At 30.2% G+C, this 17,708-nt stretch overlaps 1 protein-coding gene across 1 annotated transcript; it reads right to left on the minus strand.

The window, feature by feature from the left end:
• Positions 1 to 6,005: 6,005 nt before the first annotated feature.
• On the minus strand, positions 6,006 to 9,434 carry LOC101489582 (zinc finger protein CONSTANS-LIKE 2). The gene is made up of 2 exons (XM_004491706.4): positions 8,543 to 9,434; positions 6,006 to 6,889 (listed from the first exon to the last, which is right to left on the minus strand). Exons 1-2 carry the CDS (start codon positions 9,329 to 9,331, stop codon positions 6,545 to 6,547), a joined length of 1,134 nt encoding a protein of 377 aa, XP_004491763.1. The 5' UTR covers positions 9,332 to 9,434; the 3' UTR covers positions 6,006 to 6,544.
• Positions 9,435 to 17,708: the final 8,274 nt, after the last annotated feature.

A 17,708-nucleotide genomic window follows, 5' to 3' on the forward strand; every position in this document is an offset into this window, starting at 1 on the left:
CGAGGTAGCCTCTGGAAAGTCTATCGACCCTCAAAAATCATAATTTTTTTGCAATTGAAATGTTGAGCAAAGACTTAGAGAAAAAATTGTCAACGTGTTGTAGGCCATTCTATAGATAAATGTCGAAATTCTAATTGTTATCGAATAGGTCACTCTGATGAAAATGAGGTAGTTGTAAAGAGATTGGTAAATAAATCTGTCCCTAGAAACACTATTGCTTCAGGCTTGGTCGAAACTGAAGGTAAAAACAAAGATATTCAGAGTATTAGTACTCCATAAGTTGTTACCTCTCTTTTTGTTGATCATATCGCCAACATTGAACAAGGAGGGCATCATTGTTATTCAAGAATTTTCTCCATCTGATCAAGAAAATTGACAAGACTTGTCAAAATGCTTCTTACTTGGATATTCTGTTGATTTTGGGAAATCAAAAACCATTTTGGAGACTTGTTAAGAATATGAGGTCTATGCTACATATGATCTTAAAAATGCAATTCATTCGGTCTTTGGTATCAACTTATTTAATTCAGCTAAAATGTATTATCTACGCGAGGATCATCAATATCAAGATATGTGTAATGTTGGTTATTAGAGTGATGCAGTGTCAAATGAGAACAATGTTTAAAACCATCAAAGCTATTATGATTTGAAAGTCAACTCAATGGCTATGATATCGGGTATGACATAGCTAAATGTTATTATTACTAAATATAATTTACATCTCAGGATTGCTCACGACTTGGAGATATTGTGAGACTTTTTTAAAGATAAAGATGTTAGCGAAACAAATCGTAGGAAATCTACTGGTGATGAAGAGAAGACAACTAGTATTAGTTTGTAAAAAAAAACTAATTCCAATGAATAACCTTTTACGAATATGATAAATATGCAGAAAAAAAATATATTATATCATTTATGTCAAAATACCAAAAAACCTATATGATTTGAGTAACTTTTTTTTGACACTTTTTCTTTCTTTTATTTTAATTGATTTGGCTTAGTATGAATTTATGTCCCACAACTTTTAGTTTTTTTTTTTTTTTACTAAATTTTTAGTTTAAAAAAAGTGTATTTATTTATCAATTCATCTAATCCTACATTTTGTTAATAGCGCGCAATAATTACATTGCTACCTAAAGTATATTTTGACATTTATCAATTCCTTCACTTTTGGGACACTTTTGTTACTTTTCTTTAGGTCCATGCCCTCACTTTTTTTGCAAGTGTAGAAACTATCTATACACTTAAATTTGTGGATATAGTTGCAAGTGTTTTGACAAATTAACAAGTTGGAATTGGTTCTACTCTGATGGAGTTTGTGAATCTTAAAGCAACATATTTGATCATGCATATGGTTCATTGTACTTTTGGGGCCACATGTTTTCTTTTTAAAGTTGAAAGTGTGAGACCATTTCATGAAGAACCTTTTCTTTTTATCTTGAAAGCAATGCCATGATCAATTGATAGTAAATATTTGAGTAGCACATAATATAAATTTTAGAATGAAACATAATCCTAATATGAAAGCCTTAGCAACACTCTTAATTATTTAGTCAGGTGTCGATTTGTAATCTCACTTAATTTGAAAAATTAATCTCTATAATATTGTACAATAATACTTTTATTTACCCAAAAAAAGTGTTAGCAACATTCTAATCATACCATTACCAAATTAACCTTTTTCATATACATCAAATTTAATTTCACAATAGATCTAATTATATGTTGTCTTTGAAATCTTATGCTCCAACTAGGATTTGGATTTTTCAAATCTCTCCTCTTAGTTGGTGCAACTAACTAGCTCAACTAGGATCTCTTACTCTTTTATTTTTGATATTTTTAAGTTTTACTTTGGTCTTTAAAGATTTTTTCATTTAATTTTGACCTTTTAAGTTAAAAATATTAGACAATACTTTTATCCTTCAAGCTATTTTTGTTTTATTTTAGATCCTTAAATTATAAACATTAAACATTGTAGTCGCTTAAGTTATAAAAATTTGACGCTTTAGTCTCTTAAGTTATAATTAGACACTTAGGACTAAAGTGAAAACAAAAAAATAACTTAAAATACAATTTAGCCTTTTATTTTTAGAATTGGTATAAAAAATATATCAATAATCTTCAAAAACGACAAAGACTTTTATGATCCAAACAAGTTATGGGGTTATTATATTTATAATATAAAGTTTTGGGTGATTAATAGAAATTTAATTTTTGTATTATATTAGTATCCAAACAATCCAAGATTAAGTTATGGGGTCAATTTTTTTTTTCTTTTTTCTTTACAATTAATTTGGTGGGTGGTACTATCATGCACCTTTTCTAAATTAAACTCATCTCATCTGAAAGCCAGTGAAGTGTATGACATACAGATGAAATGGCATCAATCCAAGTATATATGCAACAATAAACCTTCACGAGTTCTTCTGCTTTGTTATAAATTGTATCTCATGCCTTTCATAAAAGTGAAAAAGTGCATTCACTTTAGGATCACTATGTGACTATAGTATGAAGTTCTCTAGTATATACTTAATTACTAGTATTTATCGGGATAATTTTGGCAAACAAAACCGAGTGACAAACTTCATTAGAAATTAACACACAAATGTAAGGTTTTAGATTTGAACTTGAATGACGGACAATAAAATTGTCTTTTAAACGGAGTATTCAAGTGACAATATTTAATATTTATCAGTTTAATTAAACCTTACAAACATCAAAATTATCTTTTAAATTTAATATAGGATTAGAGTTCGTTTATTTTTTAAAAAATATTTTCAATTTTTACATTGTATGTCGGTGGTTAAACTAACATTTGATTATGTATTTTTTTATTTAATTTGTCATAAATATGAAAACAATATATTTTCCAAAATGTTATTCAGAAATAATCAATTGATTTTTATAATGCATTTTCAAAAACTTGCATAATATCTTCTCCACCGTTTAATTTATCAATAGAAATGAAAACATAAAACACTTAAAAATGTTCTAAAATTCTTTCATTACACTCTTTTGAAAACACAAGTGTTGTAACTAAATCAATTTAATGTGTATGTTCAATTGAAACAAGAAGAAGACGAAAATCAATATGATAAAGATGACATAATGAAATTGTAAAGTGTATATAACATTAAACTTTAGGTTTGTCCGTCTCTACCAATCTACAACTATTGGATGTAAATGAAAAGACCAACAAAAATTTCTTCAAAATACTTTATAAACTTTAAAGTGAATTATACACTCACTTCAGATGTATAGATCAATCATATTATTTGTAATAAAATTTCTTAAATTACTTTTGTATCCTAAAGAAGAAAAAAATGGTTTAGAAATAATTTTTATAAATTTGAATCTCACATGTATGATTGTCACATTCATTTTAGCCTGAAAAATGTCACCATTTTATTTAATGTGAAAGTGAAAGCCAATGAAGTTTGAGTGACATACAGATAAAATAAGGGGAATAAATCAATCCTAGTATATATGCAAAAATAATTAACCTCCACGATTTCTTATAGATAATTGGTTCTACATTGTATCTCATGCCTTTCAAAAAAGTGAAAAAGTGTGTCCACTTTATAGGACCATTATTATAGTGACATTGAGTAAAACTATAGCACAAAATTATTTCTCCTATATTTTTTTTATATATAATATTCCAAGAGATCTTATCTTTGCAAACATCTCATAAATTAAGAGTAGACAAAGTTTAATTATGAACTAGAACTGTTTCAAAATTAAATCAAACTAGTTTTCAGTTTGAAAAAACCGAATCGAATTGATTTTTAGTTCAAAAAACCAAACCAAACTGTTTCATAAATTGGTATACCGGTTTATTATTTGAACCGAACTGAACCAGTTTAACTTAATTTTTTATTTATATAGGCCAAATTTTACATAACTACCCCTAATTATTTTTAAAAAATTATTCGGTTCAAGTTTTTTGAAATAAAAATCGGTTTGGTTTTTTCAAACTAAAAATCGGTTCGGTTCGATTCTAGTTTTAAAAAATTAGTTCGAAAACAGTTCGGTTCTCAATTTTTATAAATCAATTCAGTTCAAAAACAGTTTGGTTCAGTTTAGTTCTATAGTTTAGTTCAATGTTTAGTTTTTTTAACACTCCTATCGCAAACTCCCTCACACACCGTCAGTTAAGTGGTAAGACTTCTGAGATTGAGTTCAAATCTCAGTCAAAACAATTATAAAATAATAATTAGTGTCACTATTATCAATAATAATTTTTTAAAATTAAAAATTAAAAAATTCATCCAATCGCTTATTTGTCTTAATTAACTCACATGAGTATACTTTTTATATTAAAAATAGTCACCATAATAAGTCCATAATATATTAACACTTTAATTTGAGAATATCTTGATGCAACTTATAAGATACTAAGCTAAACAAAGAATATATTAACACCATAATAAGTTCATAATATATTAACACTATAATTATTTTTTCTACAACTTTTTGTGAAATATTCACTTCCACGATGGCAAAAAGTGCAAGGAAACTTTTCTCAAGCACTCCAATTTTAAAGTATAAAATAACATATACCAATTAAGAAGGGGACAAAACATCATATTTTCACCTATTGGTGGATAGGCTCATATTGATTCCTCTATAATAACTCACATCAAATTGAAAGTAAGTCTTGTATTATATCACATAGATTTTGTATTTGAGATGAAATTTAAAGCGTTTGCTTACTATAATAGAGAATCAACCTTTATTATTTGTTTAAATGATTTCTTTATTTGTTTCTTTACTTTCCTCTACTTTATCCCAATCCAATCATATGTCAACTAAAATAATAATATGAATCATGTTAAAGCTCAAGTTTTAAAAGTATGGTCATGCATTTTTTGTATGTGGTAAATCCATCATTGCATGTGCAAATTAAACTTTTCATTATATAAAAGTGTTATAGTATTGGTAGATATGTCAAGAAGAAGATCATTCATAAAACATCTTTTTTTCTCCTTTTAGAATATGACAAAAGATCAAATAATCTTTGTATAATGTAGGTCCATCATATGCAAGGAAATAATGGAAGGTGAAAAGATACAAAGTAAAGAGAAAGAGAAGGCCGACATAGATATGATTAATTAACATGCTTTTGTCATTGGCCTTGTTACAAAAACAAAGAATGGATTAAGGAATTATATGTATTATTATTAATGTCAATTTTAGGTTGTCTTTGAAAAAATTGTCACTAAATTATCCTATACCAATTAAAATTAAAATCAGTCACATGTATTTCAATAAATAGTTTTTAGAATTTTAGATTTGCCATATTTAGTGGAGTACATATGACTAATTTAATTGATTATAGTAAGTAACTTACCCACTGGATTTGTTTTGACTTTTTTATCCTTTAGTCGGATCAGGTTCTATTCGAATCATATCTATAATAATACTTGGTCAGATTTTACTTGCCTTCTTATCGAATTGCCAAATTCATTTCTTTTCTTTTGAGAATCGGAGGATACGTTATGACAAGAAAGAAAAAAAAGATAACATGTGTTAGTGTATCAACCATATTTCAATCTACAGTGAAAATCAATAACTTAAAAACAAATTGTATAAATTTATAGGTTTGAGGAGCTTATATAAATATGTGACATGAAATAATTTGGCAATTCAACAGTTCAAAATTGGATTTTTGGAGATTGGAGTGAAACATGCTTATTGTCATATATATGATTTGTAGTTAGATTGAGAAATTGTCTTATTTATAGAAAGAAATTGTTCTTATGTCATATTTATAGAAAGAAATTGTTCTTATGTCAAGAAACCATTCTATTGATTGTCTTTTTACGTGTAAAACAATTAAAAAGAAACTGAAGGAGTAATTAATAAATTTTAGTCCACAAAGTTTGTGAATAATTGTGTACAGAAAAGATAAGTTAAAATACAAAAGGTATATATGATGGTTATCCTCTTTATATTGTACTACAAATTACACACCATAATACAAATTAAGAAAATTACAATAATTTCAAAATATATGTTGACTTTAATTTAATAACTTAATAATATAAGGACTGTATTTACAACTATCAGCACATTCAAAATATAATAAACAAGATAATAAAGCATATATCTAATTAGTGCAACTGCAAGTAATTAGATTATATGAAGAAGAAAAAATACAGTATTAGTAGAAAAATCATAGTAATAATAGAACACAAGTGATTGCTATTTCTGTTATGGTCATGTTTCTCAACCTTGTTCTTTTTATCGTAAAAGTCTAGCACCAATTACCAGTACTATTATTCACGATCTTCTCGCCCCTTTTGTCTCTGTTGTAAATTAGCGATTATTTGTCTTTCGTAGAAGTTGAACCCAATATCTTGGTAATAAGTAATTGCCACTTGATGGAATGGTGGTACTTATTCCCTCTATATTGGGTTCAATTCTCAGAGAAACCAAAAACTCCTAATTTGTAATGGGGACAAAGGGACGAGATCGTGAGTAATAGTGTCAGTGGTTGGTGCCGGATTTTTACAATAATCTTCTGACCATTTTGTTTAACTCAGAAAGATGGAACAATGCCATATCCAATTTCTGTAATTAGTGTTGATGAAAACATTTGATCAACTTCAGCTTCTACATCAGTTCGTTTTGCGAATCGACCTTTTATACGCGGTCGAGTCTCGGCATAGGCTTTCCTTGATGCATACCTTATTGTTTTCTCAAATTTTCTTGTCTTCTTTTTTTCTCTGTACCTTAGGACTCTTGCTTCTCTGTCCATTGGAGAGAAATGTGAAGTCATTTGAATTGGAGGACCAGAAAATAGGTCAATTGTTCCTTTTGGAGGTCTTGAATAGGTCATTGTTGATTCTGGTACAACACCTACATCCATTGATGAAACTGATACCTGATTTTCAAAATGAAACAAAAATTAGTACCTAAAAGATTTATGAGATATAAGTTCCAGATAAATTTTCCATGTAGCACTAGTAGTCATATCCATGAAATTAGTTAGACTATAATTGACATTCTTATCACATAAATAACAATTTTAAATAGTGGTTGTAGTAATTGTTGTGGTCGCGTTATAAAAAAACGTAAACAAAAATTACACGAGATTTAGTCACAGAGTTAAGTCAATTGTGTCTCTCTAACTGCAGTGAGATGTAGTTCTTTTCAATTATGATTCAAGTTTAGAATTACAAATTAAAACTTGTGTTTACATACAACCGTCTAGTTTACAGGATTACTCCTAAACAACACTATAGGAGTTTTGTCTACTTGAACGACCAGTCTACTTATCTAACTATGAGCCCTATTAAGTAGATCAAATGCAGCTGATACAACCTCAATCGCATTCACGTTATGGTTTCGACAACACTACAAACCGTTATGTCGCAACTCAAATTACCGTTACAAATCTTTATTTAAAAACCTGCGTCTAATTTTAGAATATGGTTTTTATACTGCCCAAATGGTGGAATTTCTTGACAAAGAAATAACATCTATAGAAGTCAGTTTTGATGGAATCAGATTCTGAGGATGGAAAATTAAAGAATATTTCCCTTAAGATAAACATTCCATATATGCAATCACTACTTGAGCTAGCAAACATATGAGAATCTAAAGGGAAAGCTTTTAACACAACTTGTACTTGTTTGTTGCAAGGAATATACTAAACAAAAATATCAATTTTTTAGTCACCTCTATTTTTTCTAATTACATTCAAATAGATTGTTTATATGAACTTAATTTAAGTTTACGTATGTAATAAATTAAATTCATGTAAGTTAGGTGAATTGAGTTTACATAGCATAGCCTATTTGAGTGTAACTCCAAGAAAAAATAGTGTAATTGTAAAAAAATTGTTAAACTCTTAGCTAACATTTGGAAAATTGAAAAGCAAAACAAAATTTTTCTTATGTATATTAGGGAAAACAAAGATACAACCGTTTTCTAGAAAACAAAGCATGATACTTTGGCCCTTAGATTCCATCCACTAAAGAAAAAGTGTAAAGAAAAAAGGGTACAGAGAGTTAAAAAGTTTCATAAAGAGTCATAGGAACCATGTTTAATTGTATGAACTTGTTCAAAATGGCAAATCATCTACTATACAATATTGGTAAATCAATCAAAATCCAGAATTTGAACCATAAAGTTATATTGTCATTTAAGATTACTAGATAAGATACAACTTTTAAATCCAACTATGACAACAACAAAAATATCGAAATCAAATACAAATTCAAGAGGCTCAAGATCTTGAATTAGACTAATTTGAGGTTTCTCACAAATGAATTTTTAAAAAAGAACTACCATAACCTTTGCAAACAAAACAAGAAAACAATCATGGATGAAACAAACTAACACATGTTTTCTAAAGTAGTCAACCAAGAAGAGAAACCTGACTTAGAAATAGTAAGTCAGATCCCCTTACACATATTAGTCATCGGCAAAGTTAATTAGTGATACTTGGCACCAATGTCATGATTAAAAAACAAACAAACACGATTTTACTTTTATTTAATTTCCAAAGAAGAAAAGGAATTAAAGATCTTACACTTTGACTAATAGAACCATTGTAACTGAATCCAGGTTTGGAAGACTCAAATTGATCCAACCCAAGTTGAAAATTCTGTACTTGCTGCTGTTGAACAGGAACAACACTATACTCATCATGATGAGTAGTATTGGTATTGAAATTGTTATCACCACCACCACCACAAGAGTTACAATCAACAAGATCCAAATACTCATCAACTTCACCATTAAACAAAAATCCATTATTACCCTCTTGATTATGATCATTACTATTATTATTGTTGTTACTATTCTTGAGAGGATTCAACAAAAGCCATGAAGCTGCTTCATCTTCATCTTCCATATTATCAACAACTTCATCCTCCTCTTCCTCCACGTCACCACCACCACCAACAAACCCTTCGTGATCTTCGGCACCTAAAAGGGTCGCCGGAGGACCATAAAGGTAGCCGGAGATCGTAAGAATAGGGACACGTTGGTGGCGGCTGGCAAGAGGATTGGCAGAGTGGATATCCGCATCACAGGTAGAGCAAAGAGATGCGGCATCGGCTTTACAAAGAAAAGCCGCCGGGGCACGTTCGCAGGCCTCGCAGACCCAAACACGCTCGTGCCTCGAGGCTACACGATTGGCCGCGTGGACGCGCGCGTCACACGCGGCACATAAGTAAGCCAAGTCTGCGCGGCAAAAGACCGCGCATGCGGCCGAGCGGCACGTGTCACATGTTCGTGGCCACGTGACCGCAGGCCTAATGGTTGCGGTGGCGGTGGCTGAGGTGGTGGTGGTGGTAAAGAGTTCTTGCTCCAACATTTGTGGAGCGATGAATGGTTTGTTAATTTGTCAGTTTGGGACAGACAGTGTTAAGGAAGTTAAAATAGGTGAAGTGAGTATTGCAGAGATTGTTCTTGCTGTTTTTGGGGTGTGTTGGGAGTATAAGAGAATCTGTGTAGGACACGTGGCATAAATATAGTGGTGAGGAAAAGTTGTGACATTATCTATCTTGTGGGTGGCTATGCTTTAGGGTGGGGCCAGGTTTTGGGTCAAGAGGATTGAGATTGTAAATTTGTAAATGTGATTAACAATCATGAGTAGAAGAAGTAAAACAAATAAAAGTTTAATTATATTTTAATATGCCATGTTCAGAATAATATTATAATATGATAACCCTGGTTCCACAATTTGTGATATATTTGTAGAAAATATGTCCTAAAATGAATTATTCTTTTAATTTTTAGTATAATAGAATTTGTTTTTAATTGTATCTATTATAATATACTAAAATATACTCATAATTCTATTGATTGAGATATTATACACCTACTTATCACATTATAACATTTGTTCCACATCACTTATATTTGTATTTGGCTCTCTTCATATGCTTCTAAAATTCATCTTACATATTTTTTTTTTTTGTTTCTCAATTTAGTTTTTACATCTTACACATCATCATATACATATATTGAGAAACCACATGAAAATAATTTTAATATCAAAGCTTCTCATGAAAATAATTTTACTATCTTCTCACTTCAATCAACTTTCAGTTCTCCTTCATTTTTAACTTTGTATATTCAAATTAGTTGGTAACAAAATGCATCATATCTTATGTTATCTCAAGAATCATTATTTCGATTCATTCTTAAACTTTGGTGGAGATATTTTAGATACAAAGTTTTGTTGTTTTCACAACATTAAATATTTCATGGTTTCTCAATTCTCACCAAAGTATCAATGGGAAATGTGAAATTGTGCAACCTCTTATTGATTTTCTTGATTGAGTCAAATCAGATAATTTTCTTTCTCCACTTAAATTTTATCCATCTTCTATTTTATTTATTTTTTATTTATTTATACAGTTCTAATTTAATATGGTTTCTCAATTTTCATCCCAAATATCAATGGCAAATGTGAGATTCTATAACATTTTCAACGACATTATAAACTGGGTTAAAACTTATCTTAGGTCATTTTCTTTCTCCATTTAATTTAACTCATCTTCTATTTTTTTTTTATTATCTATGTCGTTCAATTCTATTTTAATATTAAATACACATTTTCTTTTGGATACAAATCATTTTATTTTTCTTTAACTAAAAACCAGTTGAATGCTTTTGAATTCTTAAACTACAAAATGACATTTTCTCCTTTATTTATTTATTTATTTATTTATTTATTTATTTATTTATTTATTTATTTATTTATTTATTTATTTATTTATTTATTTATTTATTTATTTATTTATTTATTTATTTATTTATTTATTTATTTATTTATTATAATTTTAATTCAACTATATATAATAGAATACTAGATAGAAATAGTACTACGGTTCACTTTAACCAAAAAAATTACAATGTCAAATAGCATAGCAAATTTGTTTTGGTAGCCGTTCAACCATAAGCACTAACTCATGCATCTCTACAATTAAAAAACTAATAATAGAAAATATAATTATTATTACAAACTTAATTTCATATTAAGTCACTATTGGTAATTCATTACATTTAAATACATCACAATATTTTAGTAATTAATGTAACAACCATCTTAATACCACAAAGAAGAAGAAAAGATAAACAATTAAGAAAATACAATTTATTCATATTTATGTCGCTTTTTAAATAAGATGAATTTGGTAAAAAAAAATTATGATAAACCCAAAAACCTAACCTTATCTCTAAAGAATTAATCATTCTCTATAACTTTATATCATAACTTTGCATACATCTCTATAATTAAAAAAATAACAATAAAAAATATAACTATTAAATTACAAATTTAATTTTATATTAAGTTATTATCGATAATTCGTTACATTTAAATACATCACAATCTTTTAATAAATAAAATGTAACAACTATCTTAAAAGACCACAAAGTATATAATTAAAGAATAATCATCACAATTTAACTCTATAATTAAAAATAATAATAAAAATTATAACTCTTATAACAAACTTAATTTTAATTACATTTAAATAATTATAACATATCATCTTAAATGACTACAAAATATATAAAAACATAATCATTACAACTTAAAAACCAATAATCAATTACAAATATACAATCCTAGAAAGTTTAAACAAAAATAAATAATATTAAAACAAAAATATTTTTATAAAAAATTAGCAATATAATTGATAAAACATTCAGATAATTTTAAATGATTATTTGTTTATAAAGAATAATTAATATACAACATTTATACATTTTATTATTATTATTATTATTATTATTATTATTATTATTATTATTATTATTATTAATGTGCCGATACATATATTTACACATATATTTACCATGTATGTAATGTACAAATAACAAATAGTCAATCTAATAAGTAATTTTGGTGTCCTTTTCTCTTAATAGTTATTCATACATGTATTTACCCGAAACATTTTTGAAACATTTTAAAATGTGTTGGAAAAAATGTTACAATTTTATTTTTAATAAAAATAGAGTCTACGATTATCAATTATATAAATTTTCACTTAAATCATGATTAATATTTTATGTCCATGAGGTGTCGGTTAAATGGTAAGATTTTGACCTTATAGACAAAGTTTAAATTCAACCAAAAATTGTTGTAAAAAGATGATTAGTTTTACTTTGATTAATAATAATATTTCCATCCCTAAAAAAATTGTTAATTTTTTATGATTAAACTTTTACAAAATACTGTTTTTATCTCATTTATTATTCTTATAACCTTACCTAATTACAAAATTAATACATTAATAAATTATATATATCGCATTCAAAAAAATTTAATCAAAGCACCAAACTTCACGAGTAATATTGTAATTTTTAATTAATACTACATGCATCATCGTTAACTTACTATTTTTTAATAATATAGATTAATTACACATCATCCTTAATTTTTTATTTTCTAATATATATTCATGGTAATTGTGAATATTTTAATAATTGATAAGGATAATTTAGTAAATGTATTAGTCAATTTTTTTTTATCTGTTGATAAAATGATAAATAAATTCATACACAACTGTGAAATTCTATATTCGAATCTGAGACATAATATTCAATCTAACGTCAAACTGTAAAATACACGTCACTCGTTGTGATAGAAAGGAACACATATTCAACTTTGACTTTTTAATTTTTCAAGACACTTATTATTAGTTATTAACACTTATATTTAAGGATACCTTAGAATTTGGTTGGGTATGATATCCAACAACAATTCATACAAAGTCAAACTACTATTTTATATTTAATTAACTTTTCAATAGTTTAAACTTTTAGTTGATTTTACCTCAAGGGTACCCATACCCAACCAAACCAATGGGTACTTAAGATCTTATACTATATTTTTATCAAATGGGATTTAATATATAATTGTAAAATTTGTGTTATGATTGTTAGGTGATGAGGTAAGTATGAGAGATCATCATTTTTGACTTAAGTACAATATTACGCAAGTGATTTAACCATCACTTTTCACTAGAAACTTTAAAATATTACATAAATTGATATTCTTAATCTTATTTTAGTTTTATCAATTTTTTTATTTATATGGTGCTCACCAACACCCAATTTTTCATGTTTCACACCAACAATGATCACTTTAGTTGTTGTTATCCTTTTTCTGTTTTGCCTATGTTACATGTAGACTTTGCAGTGGTAGCATAGCATATTTACAATATTTAATAACTTCAACAATATATTGGTCTGGGTTGTTGTTTTTGTTGATTGCATCCATTTTTTTTTCTGATTACATTTAAATATGTTATGTGAATTCAATTCACATATTTTATATGAATTTAATTTATTAAATACGCAAAATTAATTTTACTTGAATTAAGTTTACGTAAATAATTTATTTAGATATAACTAAAAAATTAAAAGTATAACTAATTATAATAATAATAATAATTAAGTGTTTCTTGGGAAATTCATAAAGTATTCAATCATATTATAAATGCAGTGGTCTCAACCTCAAGTAGGTCCTTTGTCGTTAGAGTAATTTATTAGTTTTGAATGTATGAATGCAAGATTTCGTTATCGTAGAAAATCTAAATTCGTAAAATGCATAGTATACGTAAGACATGACAATTTCTTAGCCTACCAAGAATTTATTGATAAAGTGCTTATTAATTAACTTGGAGAGATAATTTAAATTAATAGAGACAAAAAAATGAAGATGGTGTGACCATGTGCTAACGAATTTGACTTAAAATTAGTTTTTGTTGTTTTGAATTGGAGAATATATGTGGTCGATAACACTCTAGAGCCTACCTAAAATTTCAGGGGATACTATCCAGCAATCATTGTCTATATAAACTACAAAACAGTCGTAGTTTTTCTAGTAAAAATTGTTGGGTTTTAGGCTCCCTTCCTATGTGGAGAAAGGCCCAATATGTGCAAGCCCATGTGTCTCACTTAACCAAGTGGAGAGAGGTCAGATTAGTGGGCGTGTAAGAGATGAATTCAGAGAGAGAGGCAAAGAGAAAAGTGAGAGAGGAAGAGCAAACCCTATTTTCGCATAAAACAGAGCAGATGCATTAGATTCGCGATTTCTCCTTCGTTCACCGTCGGATCGGGCTGAAATTTGGACAGCAGGTTTGTGACTCGTGGTACTTCATTATGACCGTTTGGATCGTCGATCAGAGGTCTGAGGTGGGAGAAATTGAACTCGGACAACAACAGTTTTTCTGGTTTTTTTGCTGAACTTTGTTCTCAATTTCATGTTTGTTTTCTCATTGTTTTGGCTGATTGTTGTGTTGGTTACCTTGCTATTTTTGGCTGGTTACTGAGCACGAATTTGTGCCATATTTGAAACTCTCTTGTACCCATATTTTGATCATAGTGGAGCTTTATTACTGGCTTGGTCCCGTGGTTGTTTACTTCTCACATTGAGAATGTTTTTCCACATTAAAATTATTGTGTCATTTGTGATGGTGATTTTAGTTGCTGTGATTATTTGTTGATTGCTCCTCACAGATTCTTGCAAGTTTGGGAAATTGATTATCCGCTGCATATTGCTCTGTTAGAGTTGTTATTGTATTTGTTGTTGAATTTCCCATTAGAGTGACATCAGAGCTCTTTGGTTAAGGGGCTGTTTGACTTGTTTGAATGATGGAGGCAAATACAAATAGAATGATTTGTTTGAATGGCACTAATTATCACTTATGGAAGGGAAAAATGAAGGATCTGTTATTTGTGAAGAATTTGCATCTTCCTGTGTTTGCTACTGAGAAGCCAGAATCCAAGACTGATGAGGATTGGAGCTTTGAACATCAGCAGGTCTGTGGTTTTATTCGGCAATATGTAGAAGACAATGTTTATAATCACATTGCTAATGAGGAACATGCAAGATCCTTGTGGAAGAAGATTGAATCTTTGTATGCTTCTAAATCAGGGAATAATAAGTTGTATTTGTTGAACTCCTTGATGAATTTGAGGTACAAGGAGGGGACTTCTATTTCAGATCATTTAAATGATTTTCAAGGGCTCCTAGATCAATTGTCAGGTATGGGTATCAAATTTGATGATGAAGTGTTGGGACTATGGCTACTGAATACTCTACCAGATTCTTGGGAAACTTTTCGGGTTTCAATTACAAACTCAGCTTCTGATGGTGTTGTCTCTTTGCAAAGTGTAAAGGGAAGTGTTCTTAATGAGGAGATGAGAAGGAAGGCACAAGGTACTTCATCTCATTCCGAGGTACTTGTCACTGAGAATAGGGGCCGAAGTCAAAGAAAGGAACCGAAAGGGAACAGACATAATAACAGAAGTGCGAGTAGAGAGAACAACAGAAGTAAGTCCAAGTCCAGACACAAAAATGTGGAGTGCAATTATTGTCACAAAATGGGGCACATACAGATGAACTGTTTCATATGGAAAAGGGAGAGCAAAAACAATAACAGTAAGCAGAGAGATAAGAATCATGATGATGATGACCGTGTTACTACTGCTACTTGTGATGATCTGATTATTCTCCGTGACTATGACTCAGTCAATCTTGTATCAGATGAGAGCATGTGGATTATTGATAGTGGTGCTACACTGCATGTTACACCAAGGAAGGAGTTCTTCAAATCCTACACTTCTGGTGACTTTGGAGTGTTGAAGATGGGTAATGATGGTGTGTCCAAGGTAGTTGGTATTGGTGATGTTTGTTTGCAGACCAACATGGGAGTGCAGTTGTTGCTTAGAGGAGTCAAACATGCTCCAAATGTTCGCTTTAATTTGATCTCTGTGCAGATGCTTGATGATGGTGGTTATGATAATCACTTTGGTTCAGGAAAATGGAAACTCACCAGAGGTAACTTAGTTGTGGCCAGAGGGGAGAAAATTAATAAACTGTATTGGACTACAGCATTAGGTGCTAAAGACAGTGTGAATGCCATGGATATGGAGGCTTCTTTGTGGCACCGCAGGCTTAGTCATATCAGTAAAAATGGGTTGAATTGTTTAGCTAAAAAGGATGTACTTCCGGGATTAAAGAGTGCAGAGTTGGAGAAATGTTCTCATTGCATGGCTGGTAAGCAGACTAGAGTATCCTTCAAGAAACATCCTTCCTCAAGGAAGTCAGAGTTGCTTGAATTGGTGCATTCTGATGTTTGTGGTCCGTTGAAGGTAAAGTCAATTAGTGGTGCACTTTACTTTGTTACTTTTATTGATGATTGTTCCAGAAAGCTTTGGGTCTATGCTTTGAAGACAAAAGACCAAGTTCTGGAGAAATTCAAAGAGTTCCATGTTATGGTGGAGAGACAGTCAGGCAAGAAGTTGAAATGCATTCGTACTGACAATGGTGGTGAGTATTGTGGACCATTTGATGTTTATTGCAAGCAGCACGGTATCAAACATGAAAAGACTCTTCCTAAAACCCCTCAGCTGAATGGTTTAGCAGAGAGAATGAACAGGACATTGATTGAAAGAGTTAGGTGTATGCTTTCTGAAGCAAAGTTGCCTAAGCATTTCTGGGGTGAAGCATTGTACATGGCAGTGCATGTTATTAATCTGAGTCCTGCAGCTGCTTTGAATGCTGAGGTGCCAGACAAGATTTGGTTTGGCAAGAATGTCAGGTATGATCATTTGCGTGTCTTCGGTTGCAAAGCATATGTGCATGTTCCAAAGGATGAGAGATCCAAGTTGGATGGGAAGACAAGACAGTGCATCTTTATCGGTTATGGTCAGGATGAATTTGGCTACAAGCTGTTTGATCCAGTTGAGAAGAAAGCTGTTAGAAGCCGTGATGTGAAGTTCATGGAAGACCAAACCATTGAAGACATTGATAAGATGGAGAAGACTACACCTGAGATTGATAATGGTTTGTCTGATGTTGATCCAGTTCGGATGCCTACACATGATCTGGATACTGCTGAAAATAATGTTCAGAATGATGAGCAACATGGTGATGTTGGTGATCAGCAGCTTGGAGATGATTTTGATGTTCCTAATGATGATGCTGAAGAAGAACATGAGATGTCACAAGATGAGGATCTTGGTGATGCTCCTGAACCACCTCAAGCTCAAGTTTGGAGGTCTACTAGGCAGAGGAAACCATCCACCAGGTATCCTTCTGATGACTATGTTACCTTGACTGATGGAGGCGAACCTGAATGTTATGATGAAGCCATGGAGAGTGATGAAAAGAAGAAGTGGTTGGATGCTATGCAAGATGAAATGAAGTCTTTGCATGATAATCACACTTTTGATTTGGTGAAACTACCTAAGGGAAAGAAGGCTTTGGAAAACAGGTGGATCTTCAGAGTGAAGCAAGAAAGCAATTCTACATCTCCAAGATATAAAGCCAGATTAGTTGTGAGAGGTTTCAGACAGAGAAAGGGTGTTGATTTCAATGAGATTTTTTCTCCTGTGGTGAAGATGTCATCCATTAGAACTGTGTTGAGTTTGGCTGCTACTCTTGATTTGGAGGTAGAGCAAATGAATGTAAAAACTGCTCTCCTTCATGGTGATTTGGAGGAAGAGATTTACATGAAGCAACCTGATGTGTAGGCTCAAAAAGAGTCTATATGGTTTGAAGCAGGCCCTGCGTCAGTGGTACAAGAAGTTTGAGTCAGTTATGTGTGAGCAAGGCTACAGGAAGACTGCTTCTGATCACTATGTCTTTGTTAAAAAGTTTGCTGATGATGATTTCATTATCTTGTTATTGTATGTTGATGACATGCTTATTGTTGGGAAAAATATTT

This window comes from Cicer arietinum, chromosome 3 (assembly GCF_000331145.2).
Source record: "Cicer arietinum cultivar CDC Frontier isolate Library 1 chromosome 3, Cicar.CDCFrontier_v2.0, whole genome shotgun sequence".
NCBI lineage: Eukaryota > Viridiplantae > Streptophyta > Magnoliopsida > Fabales > Fabaceae > Cicer > Cicer arietinum.